Genomic DNA, 24,094 nt, shown 5'->3' on the forward strand with positions numbered 1-24,094 from the left:
TTGGAGTTGTACCAGTGAATGGATTGTACCAGTGTGAAGGAATATTTTTAGCTGATATACTTTGTGAACCAATTCAGAATGCTGCTTTGTATCATTTTCTTGTATTGCACTGTTAAAAATGGCACTAATGTTTAGTTACCTGTGCTAATTTACCTTGTATTTTGTATTATGTGTGCCAATGGATATTTTCTTCCTAGGCCTCCTCTGAGCTTTGTCAGTGAACCACCAAAGAATACACTAAATATACTGCACAAATAATATTATATTTTAAAATTAAGTGCACTTTTAATGAAAAATGTAAATAAAAAAAGATAATAATTATAACTTGGCAATCCTTAATTTTAAGATGTCAACCATAAAAATATTGTCATTTAATCCTGGTTCAACTTTAGCATTCAGTCCTGTCAAGCAAACCTCTTTAGTTTTTGTACCTAAGTTACTGATTGAAGCATGTTTTTTTTTTCTAAATTATTCAAGGAATTATTTATGTCAGGATGTATAAAAGCATTTTCCATCATGAGAAGGGTTTTAAGTTTATCAAACCAGTAGTCATTTTCTAGAAATGACATGAAGGTGGTGCAATAACATGCTATAAAGTTGTAGTTTATGTTACCTCTAGATATTTGTGAGGTAAATTCACAGTTTATTTCCATAACTCCACTTTTGAAGGCCTTACTTTTGAAAATGGATGCACCTCCACCAAGCTTGTCAGTCCAGATTGAGCAGAAAGAGATGTAAACAGGTATCTGTGAAATGCAGCCTAGCTATTTGAACCATATCTATTTGACAGCACATACCTTAATCCCCCTCAAAAACTATTTAAACATCTGGACATCTTTTATGCTGTAGTTGTTGGTATGCCACTCCTTTACCTTTCTGAAATTTGTAGACTTTAGCTTGGAATTTCCATTAATGTGACTCTGCCTACAAAAGAAACTGCAGGAAGAAAAGTCATTCTGTGGAGTAATTCACTTGAAGAAGAATTGTAAACCCTGCTTTGAAAAGTAATGTTGTGCATACCAATAGCTAGATTATCTAACACCCTGTACAGTTTCCTGATTTGGCAACCTCCTCAACTCTTTGTTCAGAAGCAAAAGAAAAAGGGATTAGTTTAGATTAATGTTTTAATGTAGATTCAGAGGCAAGATATGAACATGTCTGTGTATCATCTAGCACTGGGACAACCTTCCAAAATTTCATGTGCCAATTTATGGTTTTGTTGTACATTATTTAGTTTGCAAGTGGATATATATGGGTGTGTGTGCTAGTGAAGCCAGATGTGGGTGGAATTTAACCGTGATAGCTGTTTTATTAAACATAACCAGCCTCTGAATACAGAGATGGCACTAGTTTGTCTGATCAGAACTATTTGAAGGCATTGTTGGGCATGTGAATGAAGGCACTGCACACTGGTTTACTGAAATTTCATTAAAATATTTTTTTCAAACCACAAGGTTTTGCTGTGGATATTAACACATTGTATTTTTTTATCTTTAAGGGCAATGATTTTTTTCCTGCAGCAATATGTCTGTTAGTTTAAGATTAAAAAAAATGTCAAGTGTATTGTGTCAAAATAATGTCCGATCTCTCTGAGGCAGTTGAAAAATTTTGTTTATAAAGTCAGCAATACTCAACAAAATGTTTTGTCATCTCTGTTCAATTTAGCCACTTGATTATGGGTGAGGCATGAAGGCTAGGTGAACTGGTATGATTGACTAACCCAGGCAGAACAAATTGAAATTTGTCCTATGAACATGTGTCATTCTGTTGTATGTTTTATTTTTGGAAACTGTAACTAGTGAACTCTGCAACTAGGTTTCTTTTTGCTGAGTTCATATACTTGTTCTATTTTAGAGCATTTTCTCCACCTTTTAACTTAAGACTTTGAATTACATCATTAATTTTGACCTTCATAACTTATGTTTGTTTTATCTCGTAATTAAATCCCATATTCTCATAACAGCAAAGGATAACCGAAGTGCAAGCTGCTGTTCCTTTATTCTGTCTGCCTGTCAAATCTCAGTCTCAGAATTAAAGTCAAAATTAAATTGCATACTGTGGTAAACAATGACTTATCTTTGCTCATGGTTAAACTTCGTTTTTTATTGTTATACAAATCTTAGACAATTATATATTCTGTAGTTCAACATCTTGAAAAGCCCAGATTCTTTTCATCATACTGTATATAGTTATATATCCTGTGTATAGTCAAAAAAAAGCCAATATCATCACAGTTTCTGTTCCTGAGCAAACCTTAAGCCGTTTCCAAAAACTATGAGGTTATGTCTGTCAAAGCACAATAAGTCAAAAACAACATGACAAAGGTGTTTCAGGTTTTTCAAAGTACTGACTCTTCATATTTTTTCAAAACCATGTCAAAAGCATCTGCACATTTATGACATGTCTGTTTTGAATTCTACTATGGGCTTACAGCTAGAACTAGAGAACCCTATCACTATCTTCAAAACTACACCCCACAAATGTTATTAAGTTGTGCTGGCCTTCTCTTTAAGAGAACTGTTGCTGAGTAGTTGCAAAATACTGAGAAAAGAATGGGATAGTAAAACACTATGGATGAATTTAAAATTGTCTGGCAGGTAATGCAGAGGATAAAGACTATAAGTTGTTAAAAATGCTTCTTATGGTCCAGTATTTGATTTCTTCAGTCTCTTTTTCCTAATTCATGACTCTACATAAATCTTTTAATGAGGCAGTGTATCCAGATATACTCTTAAAACAGACCCATGTAAAACAGTGCTCTTCATTACCAACTTGCAGAGCAACATTTACAGTTTATGGCATGACGCCCTGGTTACTATTTTTAAATTCCTCTTGGTTTAATTTCATTAAGTCTTTTGGATTTCTAATACCATGATGGGAATTGATTCCCATACCCAAGTCAAAATATGATTATGGTTCATGAAATTAATATTGTTTCAAACTTTGATGTTAGCCAAAAGTGTTCTTCGCAGCACGCACTATGTGCTGAGAATTGACTCCTTCTGCAATGTATATGGAGTTACATTACTTGTAGACTGTCTAAATATGACTATAAATCTTTTTTGTGACACTCATTGCTCCTGCTGGAAATATCTGAGTATCCTTCTTCCATATTGCCCTCCTTTCTGCCTGCAAATCCTGGTATTTTATCACTTTGTGTTTTTCTGTACATAAGACACTGTAATCACTGAGTGCAGCAGTTTGGATGATCAATGCTACTTTTGTCTTTTTTTCATGGACTACTATATCTGGTTTTCTCGCATCTGTTTTTTGAACTGTTGATAATGGGTGATCCCATGTGATATAAATACCATCATTCTTTATAATGCTTTGTGACCCATGCATCCAATGCTTCTCACCTACTTCAATGTTGTAATGTTTGCACAGTCCCAATGCGCCAGGCTTGCCACATTATTATACAGTCCTTCTGCCATTTCTGTATCACATCCAACAACACCATGTGCAACTGTTTCTAGATCAGTTTTATAGAATGTGCATTTGTCTGTTTCTTCTACATGTTCAATGGACTTTGTAAACTGTTGTGTACATAGTCCACTGTCCTGGGACACAAATATTAACTTTTCGTCTTCTGGTTTAAATTCACCTCTCTTTAACCATTCTTGCATCCGATCCTCATCAACAAGAGGTTGATACAGGAGTTTTTGCTAGTCGCAACTATGTTTATGCCTTTTCCATATTTCTTGTCATCTAATCTGATCCTTTTCCTTATATTATTTATTTATTTTTGTTTTGTTTTTTAGCACATTCACTTCCTGCTTGATTTTTGTCTACTTCTGATTTGATTTCCTTTCCCACTTGACACTGATATGCTTCTTTTAAACTAAGAAGGGAAGTCATCTTTGACTTGTTCTCCTCATGTTTGAAAAACCTTATCTATGTTTGGATCTTGTGGGGGTCAGCAGATATGCATGCAGTCCTACAGTTGCAGATCTGTACATGTAATAAATTTTGAGGAGGGCCATACCTTGTTCAGAGCAAGGAATATCTAACCTTGGTATGCACTTAGTTTTATATTCATTCTGATAAGTGTGGAGCTTTTTTTGTTTTCTGGTCCAAATGATTCAATACCTTTTGGGGCCAGTATCACCCCAAACTGTCAGAACAGGAAGAGAACATTTGTTAATAGTTTGGACTTTATTCCTAGATGTCATGGTTGTTCTGAGTATTAATTTTAATCTTCTCAAATATTTCTTACTGAGTTTTGTTCACATTTGTTCATGTTTTATTGTTGATCCTTTATCAATTCAAAAATATTTATACACTCCCTCTTGCTCAAGTTCCTTTAAATCTCATTTTTGTCCTAGACTGATATTTTCTTCGGGTTGCAGCTTTCTTGCACTAATTGTTGCTTTTGCACATTTATCAATACCAAATGACATTCTTATGTCATCTGAGAAAACTTTGACTGCTTGCAGTTGTGCTTTCAGCTCCTCGTCTGATGAGCTATACAGATTTAATTTGTCCATAAAAAGAAGATGATACATCTTTTATACTTAGTAGTTTTCTGGGAGCCAAATTGTAACCACGACCTAATCTTTTAAGTTTTCACTGGGTTAAAGACAAGACAAAAGAGTCACAGTGGCAAAGAGTCATCATGAATACCCCCCTTTGAATTTTTTATCTTTGGTATAATAATTTGTCCTTTATCATGGCATAGCTGCAAAGTGGTTTGCCACTGTTTTATGGTCATTGTAATGTAATCGATCAATATAGGGTGCATCTTATACATTTGTAAGCACTCCTTTATTCATGAATGTGGGATAGTGTCAAATGCTTTTTTGTAATCTGTGCATGCCATACTTCAATTCTTCCCCTTTTTACTGTTCTTTGTTATGACTTTATTTAACAACAAATAATGTTTTGTTCCATGTGACTTTCTTTTGTTACCCTTCTATTCTATTGCCATTATTGAGTTTTATTCTAAATGACTATTAACTCTGTCAGCATCAGTTCCAGTATATAGATTATATATTGTTGGTAGGCAAGTTATTGGTCTATAGTTTTTAGGATAGCTTGCAGGTTTACTCTTAAGGAAGAGTATAATTTTTTCTGTTGTTAACCAGGTTGGTGTCTGTTCAGGAACCACATAGAAGTTCTTTCTCAGGGCTAAACATAAATGTAAAGATGTTAATACATTTAGGGTTATGTTAGGTACTGCATCTGGGCCTGGACTATTCCAGTTAGAAGCTTTTCTTCATTTTGTTTACATTTCTTTGGCCATTATTTCATCCAGTTTCATATCATGAGCTGTTGAACTTCTTATTGTTTCTTTACCTTCTTTTGTCCATTCAGCATCTTTTTTATGTTCCATACGGTCTTCATAGATATTTCTCCAAAGTGTAACTATGTTTTCTTTTTTTGGTGGTGTTTCTATTCCTTTTGCTTTGTTTCCCAATCCTCCATAAACTTTTTTTGGATCATCGATGACTTACTTATTTTGTACTTTGTCTTTATATTTAATTGCATGCCTTCTAAGCTTTTTTGTCTGTGTTTATATCTTTAGTTTATTATTTGCAATAGTGTATGATTGATACTGGTCTTTTCTGATACTGCATGTTATTGTTATGTCTGTCTTTCTAAGTATATTTGTTGATCTGTTGCCTCTACTATACTCTTCTAACAGTGACACTTATTTTCTTAATTTCTTTAGTATTCTCTATTTGATACTTCTGTGATGACATTTGATTTCTTATATTCCTTTCCCTTATTGCCTTATATTTTGGTGAAGAGACTTTATCTGTTATTAATTTAGCTGCACAGTAATGTATCCTTTTTATTTCTGTTATATCACATGAATTTCTGTATATACTCTTGATTACTGTATTCATTTGTTTTATCAAACTTCTAAATTTGTGGATCTTACTGACTTTCAGTAATCTATTTCTTTTATTGATCTTAATATATCTGTCCATGTTAAATCAAGCAACTCTTCCCTTAGATCATTTTCTTCTAAACTGAGGGCACATTCTTTGTTCTCATTTTCCTTTGGGCATTCTACAGAAAGTTCCAGAATATCTTCCTGTGACATATGCTCTTTAGCGGCATCCTGCATCATCTATTGCTCCATCATAAAGGAACTCACTGGCCTGTCACTCCACAACACTAACTGTATCAGAGTTGCCACTGTTTTCTCCTTTATCCCTTGCTGTACAACTCCAACTGAACTTTTGTACTAGTTTCCTAATGAATGTTCCAGAGTATCTTCTTGTGGTAAATGATCAGATGCTTCCTGTTCCACCTGTTTCTCCTTTGTTTGAGGACTTGCTGTTCCATCATGCTGTGACATTACCAGCTATGAATTTTCTACACTAAATCCTTCACTTCACAGGTAATGCATAACTCCAGTTTCTATTTCTTTAACTTCTCCATTACTAGTCCTCTTTTCTGCTTTCCCCCTTTGCTTTCTTATTTTTAGTATTGTAATTTTCCATATCCTGATGCCTTTGTCTGTATTTCTCTTCATCTATCACTGGAGATGCTTTATTGTATTGATTAGTTTGTCTTTCACTTTTGCTTATATATTTTGCCATAGCAGATCTCTTTTATTTTCCTGTGTCCATGTTTCTTTTTCATACCTTTCAAAAATGCATAGGTTTTGCTGTTTTTATTTAAGCAATTCCTCTGTTGCTTCATTTTCCAAATGGCCCAAAGTTTCTTGTTCTATATAATGTTTTCCATTGATCTGTTGTATTACTGAATACACATTTGCATTTAAAGCTTTTGACAATTTTTTTGTGCAAGTATTTTTCTCTTTTCTGATTTCTCTCTTAATCTTTTTTTTTTTTAATTTCTTCTATCTGTAAATTCTGGACTTCTTGCATAATAGTGACAATACATAATTTATTTCTTATCCTCAATAGTCTGCTGTATCATCTTTATGGCTTTTTTTGGCCTGTAAGTTTTTGTGGTTTTTGGGAACTACTACTACTTCCTTCTACAACAGTGTGGCCACCCTCCCCTTGAGCCTGGCCTGACCTCATTGTAGGAATGTTTCCATGTCTAGAAGACTCCATACTCTCATTTTTTCCAGTCCTGGCACTGGTGTGCATATCAGGAAGAGTATGTTTTTATACTGAGACTCATGCACCCGGCTGTCTATATTCATTCTGAACCTACTTCTGTCCATGATATATGCTATATAAAATGTAGTCTGTATATCAGTGTCATCTTGGTCAGATTTTATAAAAAACAGGGCCCACCTCATGAAGGTACTGCCCAAGACTTGGGGATGAATTCATTTCCAGCAATAATACTTTCCAATTTTCTCATCTGTCCATTTGGACCCTGAAATTCCTATGTGTAAGTTGCATTGTAATATAAAATGTTGCAGTAATGATATATGCATAAGCCAAATAACAGTGGAATTAGGTAAATACTTACTTTTTTGCCCTTTTCCATTCTGAATCTTTCCTCTCTCTTCTCAGATTTTTCCTGATTATTTCATGATGTTGTCCACTGTATATAAAGATAATTAACTCATTATTTGGCTTATAGCTTCAGTCTGTGCCTGTTATAGGAATTCATATTAATATGTCTATATAAATGTTCATGATGCTATCACTGTTCTCAAAGGAATGCCGTAGTTCAGGAAACTTTTATGCATTGAATTGATGTTTATATTAGTAAGATGTACACAGTGAACTCTGGATTACACAGATAATAAATATTTTATTATTTCATATTACGTGAAATATTAGATTCAAGGACAAGAAGTATTTTTCTCTCTTTCTTATATTTCAAGCACGACATAATGCTGTATGTGTAAATGCTTTATGTAGTTGTCATATATAGCAATTTTCTTCATTATGAAGATGTTTTTCCACATTTTTCTTTATGGGATTAACTGTCACCATCTCTCTCAATTCATTGTCAATCTTCTCCCTTGTTTGAGAGTCACGCCTAACTCTCATAGGTCTTCTGCATTTGTTTATTGGACATTCTTGCTTCTTCTCGCTTTCTTCCTGTCCTTCCAAAATCTTCTTTAGAAACTCATCAGATTCTTTGCTGCACATCACTTTCTCTGTAAACGGAGGTACTTTGGCTTCTACTCTGATTTCTTCATTCCATTACCAGTCCCACCTGTTGAACCTGCCACCAATCTCATGCATTTCATCTCCATCCCCCTCTAGCTTTCCTAAGTGCTCTACCTTCATGGCCTTGGTTTCATACCGCATAATTTTCCATTAATATTGTATTACAGATTTTATTTTACATGCACTGTTGCAAATTAAGGTTAAGCGTTTTTCTTCACACTAGTACTAATTTCAGCAAAAACTTCATTAAAAAGACACAAAAAGGCAACTTTCCCCATATATTAGGTAATGAAATATTATGTACCTATTCTGTAGATACTGCAGGAAACTATGATGCTGCATGTGGAATCCCTTAATAATTGTATGAAAATTCAGTCCGATTCCAATAGACTTGCTCTTAGTGTAAGTGACCACATACGCTGAGAGTGGGTCTTTTGGAATCTGGCGCCTGTTATAAGCCTGTTTATAGATAGGTCTTAAGCTGAAGTATGTCACTTAATACTGAGAATAAGTCTTTTTGAATCTGGCCCTGCGTATGCAAATAACGTTCTTCAAAATTGTTCAATTTTTGATTATAAAATAAAAATAATTTGCATGAATTAGTATGGCTTGTTCTGCAAGGTCTATATTTTTGTTAAAAAGTATCCCCCATAGAGTCCAGTCCCAGCACTGATACACAATCTTGACAGTGTGTATGTTTAATTGTTGGTGAACTGTTGTCATGGTTTCATGTGGCATGTCTAATCCACATGACATACTACTGTGCATCGCAACTAGCAGCAGAACTCTAATGTTGACTGGCAGCATTACAGGTGTGTGTGTGTGTGTGTGTGTGTGTGTGTGCACGCACATGCATGTGTGTGTTTACATGTCTCTACATTTTAACTATTAAGATATTTAATCAGTCATTAAGTAATTCTGTTTTATAACAATAAATCCATCCTTTTAGACCTGGGATTCATGAAAATACCTAATTTGGGCCATATTGCTCACACCAAAAAGGCACTGCTATCACAATGTGGTATTTTGCAATTCAGAGACATGTTAGCTTCAACCACATTGGCTAATTTGCATGACTCTGAATCGCAGTTACTACGTTGATCATTGGTAATATGTACTTCATGGTATTTAACTGCTGCTAGTAAAAGCACTGGCTTCTGTCCTCTCTCCAGTCACCGTCCCACACACAAGTACCTATTCAAGCATAACCACAACACAGTCCCTGTATCTGTCCCTAAATTGACTGTCCTCCCCCATCTAGTGGTCCCCCACCCAAACCCTGTACTATTCAAAGTGCCATTAAGGCACAAAGGTTTAGAGTACACCCTGGTGGATAGTGTTTCCTCAAACCCCCAGTCCATCTACTGTAGTCAGGGCTGTTATCATACTCAAGTTTGGAGTAATCCCTGATGCCTAGTGTAGCCTTTTGGCCTTATTCACTCCAACAATGTGGTGGACCTGGCAAGCTGATTTAAATGTCAAATGATTTCTTGAATCACATCATGTACATGTCTTCCTTTAGGCAGATCCAGGGGAGAGATAGAGAGACAGAGACAGAGAGGGAGAGCAGATTGCTAATTAGCATATGCCTCTCTCCTAGGCTGCTTCTTTAGTATTCAACACAGCCCTATGTTGTGCTAATGTCTTCTTCCTAGAGCATATTGTGTAGCACCTTGTTAGGGCTTTTTCTAAATACAAAAACAGTTACCTTGATGTGTAAACAAAGGTGTATATGTCGCAGTGCTTTATGAATTCACCCTATATGTTTAGCTTTATTCAATGACGAGCAGGCAAGGCTCAAATCCAAATAGACAGTACACCAGCAGCAGCTTGTCTGACTGCTGTTAAACTCTCCATCGAGAATAATGAGTGATTGTACTGTTGAATTGTTATACCTTGTAACTGTGTTTTTCACTTTTTTCTCAGGACTGTTATATGATTTATGTTCCTTCCAGGCAAAATCTAAAATATATAATGATGTTCTGCTTGAAGTATTTTGTTTCAGTCAAAGTTATATATGTGTCATTTTTCCTGCACAGCTGTGGACATTTTCTTCACAGACATACCCTGCGAGTAGGCTGTGTTCACTCTTATAATCCATTTGCCAGCAAGCAAATACCTCAGTTTTATATTATGCTAATTTTGTTGATGAAAATATTATATCTTCCTTTTTCCGTCAACACTGAGAGTAATACATTCTGAATTTCTTAAACTACTCTTTGCTTACCACTCCTTCAGTAATTTAATTAATATTATGAACAATCATAGTGATTTTTATTGACAAAGGACAGAATCATTGAGGCTTTTTCAGCAGGCAGAAATGAGATTTACAAGGGATTAATGAACGTACATGTTTATCATAAAGTAGGAATAAATTATTTTGTGCTTATTTTTCAAGCTATCTAGGTGCATGAGCACGCACACACACACACACACACACACACACACACACACACACACACACACACACACACACACACACACACACACACACACACACACACATTAATGGGGTGAAAGTGAAGACTTGACCAAGATTGTTTAATAAGTTGTGAAATTAAGTGTAGTATTTTGATGCCAATGATTAATATTGTTTTTATTGCATCACTAATCAGAAAGTGATTAGAAACAGACCATCCATTGTACCTTAAAAATGTGTAATTTAACATTATGGAAAATCATATAATAGAGCTGGTGTTGTTTTTGTAACTGCTACCCAATGGAATAAAGTAATAAACACTGAATGTTTATGGTATTGAAACATATGCAATCCTAAAGTCACCCTATAAAAATCTGCCTATAGGTAGAAACAATGCATGCCATCAGTAAAATGCTAGAAAGTGATTGTATTTAAAGGTTGCTAATTAATGCAATTGCAAGTCTGAATATCAGATAGAGATCATTTTCTGTTGTGCACTGTTTTTTTAAATGCAAACACTATCTCTTTCCAGAAGTAAGGTCTTTCTCATTCTTTCCTGTCTATATGTTTCTGTGTTAATGCTCCTTTCCTTTTTATATCTGCCTTTTTTTCTTCCTACAAAAAGTTACTTCGGATGTTTTCCTCTAAGGTATAATGAAAACATTTAAAAGGTGCATCTGTCTCTGCATGTAGATACTGAATTTAACTCACCATGTTGTTCATCAGAATCTGTATATGTAGAAATTATTTGAAAAGCTACTCATTCTAAGTAGTATGCATTGATAATGGGTTCAAAAAGTGGAGTTAATTCAGTATCTTGAAACTAAATGTAACTGACATTACTTCATTTTAGCTTTTCTGAAATGCAGTAGTTGCTGCCATTTTGGATCATGCAAATTGTGAAAGTAGCATATGGATATAATAAATGTGCTTCTCCTATATATGCACATATATAAACACGCTTTATTTGTTCACCTGCTAAGTAGTATAGTTATTTTCTCAGCCTCATTTGGGAACATGGAATGCTGCACTAAATTTTCATAATCTGCTTGCATTGCTTGTTACAGAGCAACGACAACTGATGGTTCCATTTGTCTTTGAATTCAGGTGACACATGGTTTTCTTTGGAACTTGAATAGGTGAAGATAGATAAAATTATTTCTTGTTAGAGCACTTGAATTCTCTTCATGAATTTGTAGTTGCAGTATGAAATGATAAAAACCTTGAGATCCAAATAAAAACTGATAGAAAAAAGAAGTGTAACCCTTTGTTGATATTTACATGGTCCACATTAATGCATAGTTTAGTTAAAAATCTGGTATTTACATTCAGAAGCTAATTAAAATATTTTCTGTCATTTGACTGTAATCTTAATAAAATTGTAAAAGCAGTATACAGTTGCATACAGCTACTAACAAAACGTTGACCAGTAGAATATCAAAGTGAAAACTTGTTACAATGATAAGAATAATTGGAAAGTCCATATTGAACATTTTAATTAATGCGCACTTCTAAATTTGTTAAATACTGTTTCCCAAATCCAAGGCCTAAAAGAATATAACTAGTCAAATTAGAAGAAAATGCATTTTTGATGACAAAATACAAAGAATATGATACTGACATACTAAGATTTTTTACTTACTGTAATTTCACCTTCTGCCTCATGACAACACATGCTGTTTTGTGTGTTACACTGTAGAATTTTAAATTAATTTTGGAAGAGCATACCAATTTTTCTGTCAGGATTTGAAACTAATATTGCTGTGCACATACCAAATTTAAAAAAAGAAGAAAAGCAGTTTCTAAATATGTGTGTGTGTTGTTTGTATGTGTGTGTGTGTGTGTGTGTGTGTGTGTGTGTGTGTGTGTGTGTGTGTGTGTGTGTGTGTGTGTGTGTAGATATAGGTTTACTATCAAAATCATGAATGACAAAACACATTTTACACACAAACATCAAAAAAAGTCTAGAATTCCTGAATACTAATTAGCTACCCATGGAGAAAAGCCATCAATTCGAAATGATCGAACCGAAGGCTTCAATATTACCAAACCTTTCCCTGCTGCTACTTACCTGTCTGCTTCCCAGGAGTACAAACATATGCAATTCAGTACTGCACATCATTTTAATTCTCATTTTTGCAGTTGGCAAGCCCCTCTGCACCCCCCATGCCCCCTACAAATGATATATTCCAACTGCGAGATCGCACGATAGTGAGGAAAAAGGTAAATTTTCCAATCCACTTTGTACTGAAATCTCTATGCAAAACATCAACCTCATAAGAGTGAATGCCCAGTGGTATTCGCTAAAGGACAGTCGTAGAACTGCACCTCAGCAATTCGGACATCAGCCAACGCACATTCAGCATTCCCGTGTTTGCCGAACTGCAGTTCGATATTTTGATAATAAACCTATATATATATATATATATATATATATATATATATATATATATAGATAGATATAGATACACACACACACATCTATCTATCTATATGTATAAATATATATATATGTGTGTGTGTGTGTGTGTGTGTGTGTGTGTGTGTGTGTGTGTGTGTGTATGTATGGCTTCCCCACACATGCTCAAAGTAGAATTGACAGATTGTTAGTAGCCCACAGAAAAAAAATAAATAAAAGCCGGATGGCATAATAACATTTTTTTTCCCTTAGGAAGTCATTACTGGTGCAATTTCTAATTGTACAACTACAATGATTCACTTCTTTGGGGAGATCTCTCCCTTCTTTGAGTTGATGTGACCATGAAGGTGGTATATATAGGTTTAGGGGAGCATGCATCAGACATCAGGGGTGCAAGGAGGCTTGACTCCTCCTGCAAAAAACAAACAAAAAAAAACAATTTCTTCATACTTTTGGCCATTTTTTTTCATTCTTTTGAAACGTTGACTTGGAGGAAGTCAGCGTTTCATAGTAGAAGTATGTATATATGTGTATATATATATATATATATATATATATATATATATATATATATATATATATAGTTAATGTAGATATAGCTGCGCATACAGCTGCAGATGTACTCAGCAAGCTATAATATGTCTATATTCTACATCTATATTTATATCTGTATCTAAATCTATGTAACTATAACTACATCTATATCTCTAATCAATCTAGCATCAGTAGAAATAAATATAGGAGTTTTCTAAAGTACAATAAGTATAACAAGAGTAAAATCACAATATAACTTCAGTTTATAGATGTTATTGACAGCAGCATTTTGTATAGTTCTTCTTTGTAGTGCTGCTAACAACATAATAGTTTAATCTCAAAATTAGGAAACCATACCTTTATTTTCTTGTGTATTGTGGATTAATCAGTTTTCTATCATGGATCACAAGGATTTATTAGCCTTATTCAGCAAGACTGTTTCCTTTGTGACAGCTGTAACTGTTTTACTGAGCAATGCAAGTTGTTTGCTCAGCAGCTGTTGCTCAGCTCAAAAGGCATTGCATTTTAAATGAGAAGGAGAAAAAACAAACTAAGCATTAGTTTAATACTGTTTATTTGTTTTAGGCACCAACTATTGATATTCGTCCAAGATCGGCAACAACAATTCAGATGAATAATGCTACACACCTTCAAGAAAGAGATGAAGAATATGGGTACGACTGTCTGGATGGGAAAGACTGCACAAGCTTCTTTTGCTGTTTTGAGGATTGTCGGACAGGGGCATGGCGTCAGGGAAGAATACACATACGAATTGCCAAAATTGACTCCTATTCAAGAATCTTCTTTCCTACTGCTTTCTGCTTATTCAACCTAGTATACTGGGTTTCATATCTTTACCTTTAGAAAAGGAAATGGCACACGTAAGGAGATGCTTTCCATTCTTAGCTAGTAAATATATGTTATATGTAGACAAGTCAAGTATAACATCATTAATTTGCCAGTGCCATAATCCTGCATTGTCAAGAGATCATTAAACTCTGTTTCAATTGCTGTTCCATTACGCATTTTGTAAAGGCCATGTCACAACTCTATTTTAATTAAAAATGGGTTTGACATATGCAGTGTTAGTGCAGCAGAATCAGTATTAAGAGAGAGAGAGATCACGGACCAACAATAACGACACCTAGAATTTACCTCTTGGCTGCTACTTGCTGTTCAAATGGAAATTATTAAAATATAATAAAAGCAAGCTATTTATTCCTGGATTGCTTTCCAATTCCTCACCCCTTTTGAAACTGTGTGCCATTTTTAAAGTTATGATCAAAATTTAGTTTCCTGCAAAAACGTTTTTCTCATGCTACATAATAGGATGTTTGCTAAAAAATGTACCATCCCTGCAATAGCTGTTAAAACATGTTTTTATGTATTTAAATAGCTTATAGTAACTGATATTTACTGCATGCATCTGTTTTGGCCAAAGTTGAGGAAAATATGTAAAAAAAATTTGAAATACATTTTGCAAAGTGTATTCTCAGTCTCTTGTAAAATGACATATGGATATAATCCATTTTAATTTACTTTTTCACAAGCATGGGGGTTTTAAAAGAGAGTACTTTGATATACAATTTATAGATTACATGCTTAAAGCCTTAATAAATACAGTACTATGTAAAATGTCAAGTATACCTTTATCATCCTATCTTGTGCTTATTTAACTCTGAATGCAGATTCTGAAGGAGCTGGTCAACTATCTGCTTGTGTATGTAATACATTAATATTGAAATCTTTGTTTTTCAGTTCTGTCATCACTTAACTGAAATAGCACATAAGCATGATGGGCAACTTATATATAAATCTATGGCTATGTATCAGCAATGCATTTTCGGCAAGCATTGTTTTTTTAAATCAAATGTCATTTTGTTTTGTAAAAAGATGCACATATGGAAAATATATTTCATACTAAGTGGCTAGTCTGATATTAAAACACTTCTTATATTAACTCATTATTCATATGTCTATGCTAATGCAAATCCATGAATCTATATGTTATTATCAAAGTGACTACAATGTGATAAAATGTGGTGTAATTCTAAAGGTTTTCAGTGCCTCACTTCTATACAGCTCTTCATTCACTGCTGTCAAGTTGCATCCTGTAGTGACCACATGAACAGTGATTTCCATCCACAGAGTTTACAAAGCTGGTAGAGACTGGAAGTAGATTGCCTGTCCTCTCTTACACACACACACACACACACACACACACACACACACACACACACACACACAATCCACCTAATGCATGAATTTGGGCTGTGGAAGGAAAAGACTGCCTGGAGAAAACCACACAGTTACAGGGATAATATGCAAACTCTGCACAGAAGAATCAAACTAGAGAACCTCTTGCTGTGAAGCAACTGTGAAACTCACTGTGTCACTGTGCAATGACATGGTGACAGAATGTGCAACAAAATAAGCACTTATTTTGTTTCCAGAGAAAATAAAATGATTCATAGACTTAACTTCTGCCTCATCAGGATAAAGATCGTGGAGATCTATACTGAGGGAATTGAAAAGGAAGCCCTTTAATGAGAAAAAGTAAGGATAGTAAGATGCAAAACAGATTAAGTAGGCAGAATCTGTTATCAGGCTGAAAACCGCTAATGAGAAAAACAGATGTTTGTTAAAACTGGTTGATGAGAAAGATTTTCAGAAATAAAACCAAGGAGTATCAGTAGTGTGTGCATGTGTACCTCTAACCTGTGAACAGCCAAATTTTGTCACAATGTGGTTGTCTACAGTCATTTCCAGGATGCTGATTTGGAACGGCAAGCTGTTTTAGTCATATTTTACTTTTGGATCACACATTCACCTACGGGATTAAAATTAGTAGATGTTCTTAGACCACCTAGAGTTTAAAGATTGGAAGACATGCAAAATAACTTCAAATCACTTAATCCATAAAAAAATGATCAGACATTATATTTGAGTAGTTGATCTGAACCCAGTGTTAGGAATTCTAAGCTTAACACAAAAACAATTTAATCTGCTTTGATGTGAATATTGTGATGGCATCATGATTACTAGTAACATTGTGTTGTGTGTATCTTTTGAAAGATGCACTAATCCTTTTAGAATACTCTTTCTGTCAACACCATACTATTTTGTATAGCCCAAACATTCCTTAATATGCCAGAATAGTTGTGTACCAACCAGTGATACCCCTGCTTGATAGCACACATATATAGCTAGTGATTTTGATTCATCGTGACATTTTAGTGATGCTCTGATCATTCCAGTAGGTGCTAGATTGTCAACAGATATGCAACTTAAACAGAGCATTTATTCTCAGAAATGATATACATATGTTTTTAATAATGGTGTATGTGAAAACAGATTTTCAATGTTACAGAAATAGGAGGTGCTGATGACCCTATATTTAGTTAAATCATCAACCTTATTCTTCATACTGAGTAAAGTAAGCGTCACTGAGTATATTTTGTCAGACTATACACTTCCATATCCTAAATATTTTACATCAGATATTCATCAGCATGTGGATGTTGTAATGCAGACATACATACATATATTATGCACTTCAGCAGTTTTGTGAACATTTTATTTGCAGCTGTGTAACAATATGACAAAGGCAAGAACATGAACCCATGCTGCATTACATCAAATACATCTAGATCAACAAAATACATGGTCACAACTCTTCCACAACTCTTCCACTGAGAATTAAATAAAAACATAAAAAACAAGCATTTTTTTGCCAAAAAACACACCTTCACACTTCTCCTCATGCAGAGTTTCATACATACGCACTCTTAGTTAAATATAACTCCATTGTCTCACAGCCATGGAAAAAGACAAAGACTTTGATAATGAGAAATGGTTGCCACTCACAATGTGTAATATACTGCATGAAAACAGTATACTTGAACCGCATTCACAATTCAGAACACCAAAGAGGAAATGAAATGCCCCATTCTCTCAGTCCTGTTCCCTCAAAATCAATGTAAACCATCAGGGACCACAAACATAAAATTGCAAACCTCCTCAGATCATAATAATAACAGTGATAGCTGGTCTTTCTGCCATTCAGTATTTATGGTTGGTTGATTAACCACTCAACAGATAATTAAGAAGGCAGCATGTTCCTTTTTAACCTTTTATTTTTGTCAGCCAGCAATCTGCACTATTGCCGTTTTCTTGTTGCTTGCTAGAAACTTCTTTTTGAACCAACACAGGTCAGCATAATGTATATCTGTACCACAATTAAAACTTAATGTAGTTATTTCTGAACTCAGCTTATCAACATTATTCTGAAAAAAGGCAAATGTATGGTTTTAGTATGAAAACAAACAAACAATGCACCTGCATTTCTGCTTTCTTTAGGGAAATCTAAAAGGTGAAGAAATAAGATAAAATAAAATAATCACATTATTCACACTCATCAAATAAGTCTCAGAACCTTTGACCAGTACAACATAACTGCAGTTTCTTTCACATTAAAATGCAGTATCCCATTACACACAGGGTTTAGACAAGTTCAGTTCAATTTGGATTGTATACTTACTTTTACAAGTTTTTTTCAGTTCAGTCCTGATGTATTATTAGTTTGCTCAACATGTTTAGGCAAAATAGCTGGCTAAAACAGATAGCAAACACACAGAACATAGAGACAGAGTTAGGTCAAAGCAGTTTTACTTTATAGTTCCACACAAACAAGGATAAACTGAAATACCTTTTCCTTGCCCTTGCACACAGTCTTGTCCTCTATAGAGTAATGTCTCATTTGGATCACATGAACACTTTTCACTTGCTTTCCATTTGAAACATATAACTCCTTCCAGAATCCTCCCATGTCCCTTTTCAAACCCAAGTCTCAGGAGTCTGCTCAGTACTGGGGTACCGGGCTTTAAATAGACTTATCTGATGCATTCTTGTTAGTTCCTGTTGTAATCTAACCTGACTGATTGTTCCTGAGTTAGCTTCCTTAAAGAAACAGTGCTTAGCAGTTACAAGTGTGTGACATGCTCACTTCCAATGATTAGTACAAGTAACGTATACCTGGGACAGCATATTTGTATTCAGGTGTCTGCTGATGCATGATCCTAAAATAGGAGTCGAGAGACAGTACCAATTAAAGCATTTGTGGGTTGGTATCTTTTTGTGCATATAAGCCTTAAAACAGGACATAAGCTGAAATAAACACCCTTCTCAATAGGTAGTATTTAAGGCTGATGAAACCCACTTAATGGCTTAATTTCTTTTTCGATAGGTGAGTAGTATTTCTCTGCATTATTAAGTTTTCTGCTAATGTAGCAAATGGGATGTTTCCTATGTTTACAGTCTGAGAGAGGACAGTTCCAACTTAGGAGGCATCTAGGAGTATTAGGCATTGTTTCACAAAGTCTGAGGCTATATGAATGGTCACTGAATGAATATATTTTCTAAACTTCTAAAGGTGTGTTCTCTTTCAATAAATCATTTCACATTCAGTGAAGCTATTCCTTTAGGCTGGAAAGTCAGGTGGTGAATCATAGTGGCAAAGATTTTGAACAAGTTTCCAATACTAGCAGTCCAGACACATAAATACCTTTTCTTGTGTTTTGGTGGTTTTGTTTGGGACAGTTTTGTACTGCTTCTATGGTTTCATTATCCCTTAGCCTATCACATTCCCCAAGAAGGTGTCTTCTTCCATACCTAACAGTTAACAGGATTAGTTGTCAAACCAGCTTGATACATAGAATTGAAAATAGTGTAAACTTTGGACAGATGGTCTGAATTTTGGCCATCAGTCTCTGGAATATTGTTGGTACTCTTTGAAGACCAAAATGTGAGTCTTTTTAATAAAAGAGTCCATCTTGTGTAGACAATACTATTTTCTTCTGATGGTGACATTAGGGTTTGCTAATAACTTAAGGTATAACATGGGCAAAATATTAACTTTTTCTATCTTTTCAATCAATTTGTTCAGTATGGGCACGGGCTATAAATCAAATTTATACTCCCAAATGTAAATGTTGTCTTTACTTCATCCCTAACTGTTAAGCATTGAAAGTATGGTATTCATGTTATGCCTTTAACTGCACTTTTTCCCCTGATGGAACTTCTATACAATGTTGGATTAAACTGGTTTTGCTAAGTTGTTCTGAGAATATGCTCTTATTTTTTTAATTATATGTTCTTTAACAGTTTGTCTGTGAGACTGAAAATGTCACCCAGTTTTTACTTCAGGATATGCTGAAAAAACTTTCTATTGGGTTGCAAATGTACTTACCACAGATACTGCAGTTTCTCTGCATGGTCTCAGAACTTTTATGTGGTGCAACTGTTCTGTTTTCCATTTCTTCATTTTTTTTCATTATAAATCATTTATTTTCTCTGTAACCACATAGGGGCCTTGCCACTTTCCTAGAAACTTATTTTCAGAAAAGTGTACCAATACAATTACCTTATCTCCTGGTTCGAACTGTGTAAGGAAACTTTTCTGCTATATGCTCCCCTTTGTGCCTGCTATTCCCTTCTCCAGATTTCTCTCACTACAGGACTTACTGTTCTTAGCCTTTCCTACAGATCCATAAAATGCCTGACCATATTTTAATGGGAGTGTTTTCTTCATACCATGCTTCTTTTGTTAATTTTAGCAACCCTCGAGGATGTCTTACCAAATATCAACTCAGACAACATGAACCCAGATGAGATTTTGGAAACTTTTCTTACTGGAAACAGAAGACATGACAGCAGCTGGATACAGTTTTTCCCCATCTTACTCTATAATAGCTTTTGATAACATAAACTTTCAACTTGTGTTAAAGCATTTAATAATGTACCTGCTTGATGGTAGAATACAGTTTTCCTTAGCTGTTACTTTTTAATATGCTGCCAAAGTCCATGCATTACTCTGGACATGAATAGGGTGCCTTGGTCAATAAGGATTACTCAGGGAAGTCATATTCTAAAAAATAGTTATATCTATCTATCTATCTATCTATCTATCTATCTATCTATCTACCTACCTATCCATCTATATACCAATATATCTATCTATAGTTGGGAGACATATGACAAAATGCCGACACCCAGGAGACTGACAACATTTAGTCGACATAAGCATGTGTGCAACATCGACAATCACCAAGTAGGGGAATATTTCCTTTCCCTGTGCATTTTGTGATCTTGGAGCTAGCATATATAATTAGCATAGGGTGTAGGGGGCACAGGGTGGCTTGCCCCTCCTCCAAAAAAATGTTATTTGTTGCATGCACTGATGATCTTTCTTGGTAACATGTTGACATTTGGTGTGCCGACCTTTTGTGGTCACTATTTTGGAGGTTGGCATATGGACTACTGCACTAAAGTGAGTAGATCCATAGACAGATGATATAAATACATCTATATATATAGAGAGATAGATATACATAAGATATGAGATACTTACAAAGCATTCTTATCAGAACCATTCTATTTGACCATTCTGTTGGATTAAAAGAGAATAGCATAGCACAAATATTTGAGTGCTGTATCTGTATGTGTGTACATATATATGGATTTACTTACCTTTATCAAATGGTAGTAATATCAATGTGAATAATGTCAACACCAAATGACTGACATTATGCACCTCAATGCACTACTAGCCACCATGCACTCCCCACAACCCCTGCTAATTATATATACTAACTCTGAGATTGCACAATACCCAGGGAAAGGGAATATTCTGCTACTCAGAGATTGTCGATATTGCACACCTGTCAGCCTTCTGTCTTTGTTGACCAAATGGTGTTGACCAGACAGGTGTTGGCGCACTGTCCATGTCCATTCGATTAGGTGTCCTGCACTCATAAATATGAATATATATCTATATCTATCTATATAGCTATATTATATATATATATATATATATATATATATATATATATATATATATCTGTGTGTGTGTGTATACAAACACACATAAATATATATATATATATATATATCTCCACAGGCTACGTGCCCATAGAATGGCACACAGCAATGGTTATTCCTCTCCACAAAGGAGGGGCCACAACTGACCCTGGTAACTATCACCCCATAAGCCTGACTAGCCTGGTCTGCAAAGCTATGGAGCGCATCATCATGGAACTCATTAACAAAGACATTGTGAACCTCCAAACACTTGACCAACCCAGTTCGGCTTTGTTAAGGGAAGATCATGCCTACTAAACCTGGTTGACGTCTTCAAGACAGTTACCAAGGCCATAGACGAGGGAAAGGTGGTTCACACAGCCTACCTTGATCTCGCCAAGGTGTTTGACACCATTCCTCACTCGGGTATTGTAGAAAAACTCACCGGCCTGAACATAAACCACTATGTCACAAGATGGGTTGCCAACTGGCTTACAGACAGAACTCACACTGTAAGAATAGCGGGCTCCAGGTCTGATGCTAAACCATTCACAAGTGGTGTCCTGCAAGGCTCAGTTCTGGGACCCCTACTGTTCGGCATATATTTCTCAGAAGTACAGGCAAACACAGGAGGACTATGGCTAACCAAATTCGCCGATGACTGCAAACTGGGAGCCATAATTGACTCTCCGGCTGACACGGACATCCTCCAAAAAGGCCTTTCTGAGACAGACACCTGGTATCAAAGACATGGCCTCAAGCTAAATGCCAAAAAATGCATAGTCATCCCATTTGGGAAAAACAAAACACCCATGAATTACCACATAGGCTGCAGCCCCCTTAATATAGAAGAGGTAATAAGAGATCTGGGGACCCAGGTAGATAGTAATTTCTCCTTTGACAATTATATTGCCAAAGTAGTTAGGAAATCCTTCTATGTGGCCCATCTAATTACTAAGGAGTTCGCATCTAGAAATAAAGAGGTTATAGTGCCCCTCTACTCGTCACTCATCAGACCCATCATAGAGTACAATGCCCCATTTGGGATATACCTCACAAGACACTTCCAACAGCTTGAAAGACCACAAAAGCACCTCACCAAGAGGATTACTGGCCTCAAACATATGTCCTATGCAGCCCAACTGAAAAAACTCTGGCTGTGCTCAGTGGCATATCGCTTACTCAGAGTTGATCTCTGCCTGACTTACAAAGCCATGTCCAACTCAGGATTGATGGACATGCTCCACCTAAAGAAATCCAAGTCACTGCAAGCCACGTGCTCTAGTGAGCTAAACCTCGCCACAACAACAAATAGAACATGGTGGAAGGATAGATTCCTGTCACAGAGACTCCCCATGCTTTGGAACAAAATTCCTAACTACATTAGGCAGAGCCCCTCACTAACACTCTTCAAGAGAAGCCTTGACGAGTGGATGGGTAACAGAAAGTACACCCCTGGGATCACTTCATTGGCTCTGCTTGGCAGAGGCTCAGTTAATTAATCAATGGGGCGTGAAAGCTGACACACTCTGGCTAGGCTTATAAATGCCCTCGGGCAGATAGCCTAGTACCTACCTATGAACCTATGAACCTAAACAAATGCCTTGTCATTCCTATACTATCTATGTCAGCTTCAACTGATGACCACGCTATTAATTAAACTCCAGTAACCTGGATCACAATCAGTGCTTCTATTTATATGTTTTGGAGCTGGATGCTTTATATTGTTATGTCTCTGCTCCATAAAATCTGATTAGTTTCACTGCTGATCTTTTTCTTTTTTATCCATGATTGCTGAATTCCAGTTGAAGCATAAAAACATGGCATTGATGACAGCTGATGAGTATTATACATTTCAACTCTTAACTATGCTCTGATTCTTAAATAAGTTTTATCAGTTGCCATGTTTCTAATTGTGAAGTCTATATTATATTGGTAAAAGGTCACAAATCCACAAAGGCTTGCACAAATGTGTTAATGTTTGCAAACATGATTTTCTTTTATTATTTCATCCTGCTGGGCAATGTGATTTTCATTCATAAAACTGCAAATGGGGAAAAACAGACAGCTGTGTTGAGAATTACAAATAACCATAGATTCGGAAAGAATGATCCCCACAGGCTGTAAGAGCTGCAACCAAAAGGAGAATGTTTCTTTGATCATGGAAAATACAATTCAGAGAAACACTGTCTAATTATCAGTTAATTTGCATGTCTCTGAATCATCCGTAATTATTATAGTACAAATCAGCAATTCCTTGCAGTAGTCACCTGTGGCATTCTTGTTACATGTTGGCCCAGGCAGCCCCCTTCATTCACTCTCTCATACACATGCACAAAACACAGAGACGCACAAGTACACTCACACACACACATTGATAATACCTGTTATTTATCCCTGAGTTGACAGAGCCTCCCTGATGTATCTTCTTATTTTGTTCCTGCCCTTATAAATCATGGATCATTACAGTCAGTCAATAATGGCTTACATTAGTGTTCCTTTCTTTTCATTGTTCATAAAGTACATAGTGATGCCAGACCTGTTGTTCTATTAGCTTTTTATGTGACTCCAAATAATAGTTTAAAACTGTGCCTGATTTAACAGAACACTCCATTAAAAAACTCAGTTATGTGGTGAAGCACCTTTACACTCACACTGCAAAATAAAACATTCTTCTTGCCTGTTATACACACACACACACACACACACACACACACACTCTCTCTTTAAACTACTCATCCCTCTGCCTAAACTTACAGTTACAGCAATACTTACATACACATGCACACCATTACATTGCCTTTAAACTAC

The 24,094-nt window shown here is 35.5% G+C and overlaps 1 protein-coding gene across 2 annotated transcripts in view; it reads left to right on the plus strand.

Annotated features, from left to right (window-relative positions):
- Positions 1-19,551, plus strand: part of LOC122800073 (gamma-aminobutyric acid receptor subunit gamma-2) — an 854,805-nt gene extending 835,254 nt beyond the window's left edge. Inside the window, exons 9-10 of one of the 2 annotated variants that reach the window (XM_044069578.1) lie at positions 11,099-11,122; positions 14,012-19,551. In XM_044069578.1, coding sequence (XP_043925513.1) covers positions 11,099-11,122; positions 14,012-14,290 — 303 coding nt within the window. In that variant the 3' untranslated portion in view covers positions 14,291-19,551. The remainder of the gene's footprint in view (positions 1-11,098; positions 11,123-14,011) is intronic. The other variant, XM_044069579.1, reaches the window with a different exon arrangement.
- The last annotated feature ends 4,543 nt before the right edge of the window (positions 19,552-24,094 follow it).

This window comes from Protopterus annectens, chromosome 4.part0 (assembly GCF_019279795.1).
Source record: "Protopterus annectens isolate FY-2018-M chromosome 4.part0, PAN1.0, whole genome shotgun sequence".
In the NCBI taxonomy this organism is placed as follows: Eukaryota; Metazoa; Chordata; order Ceratodontiformes; family Protopteridae; genus Protopterus; species Protopterus annectens.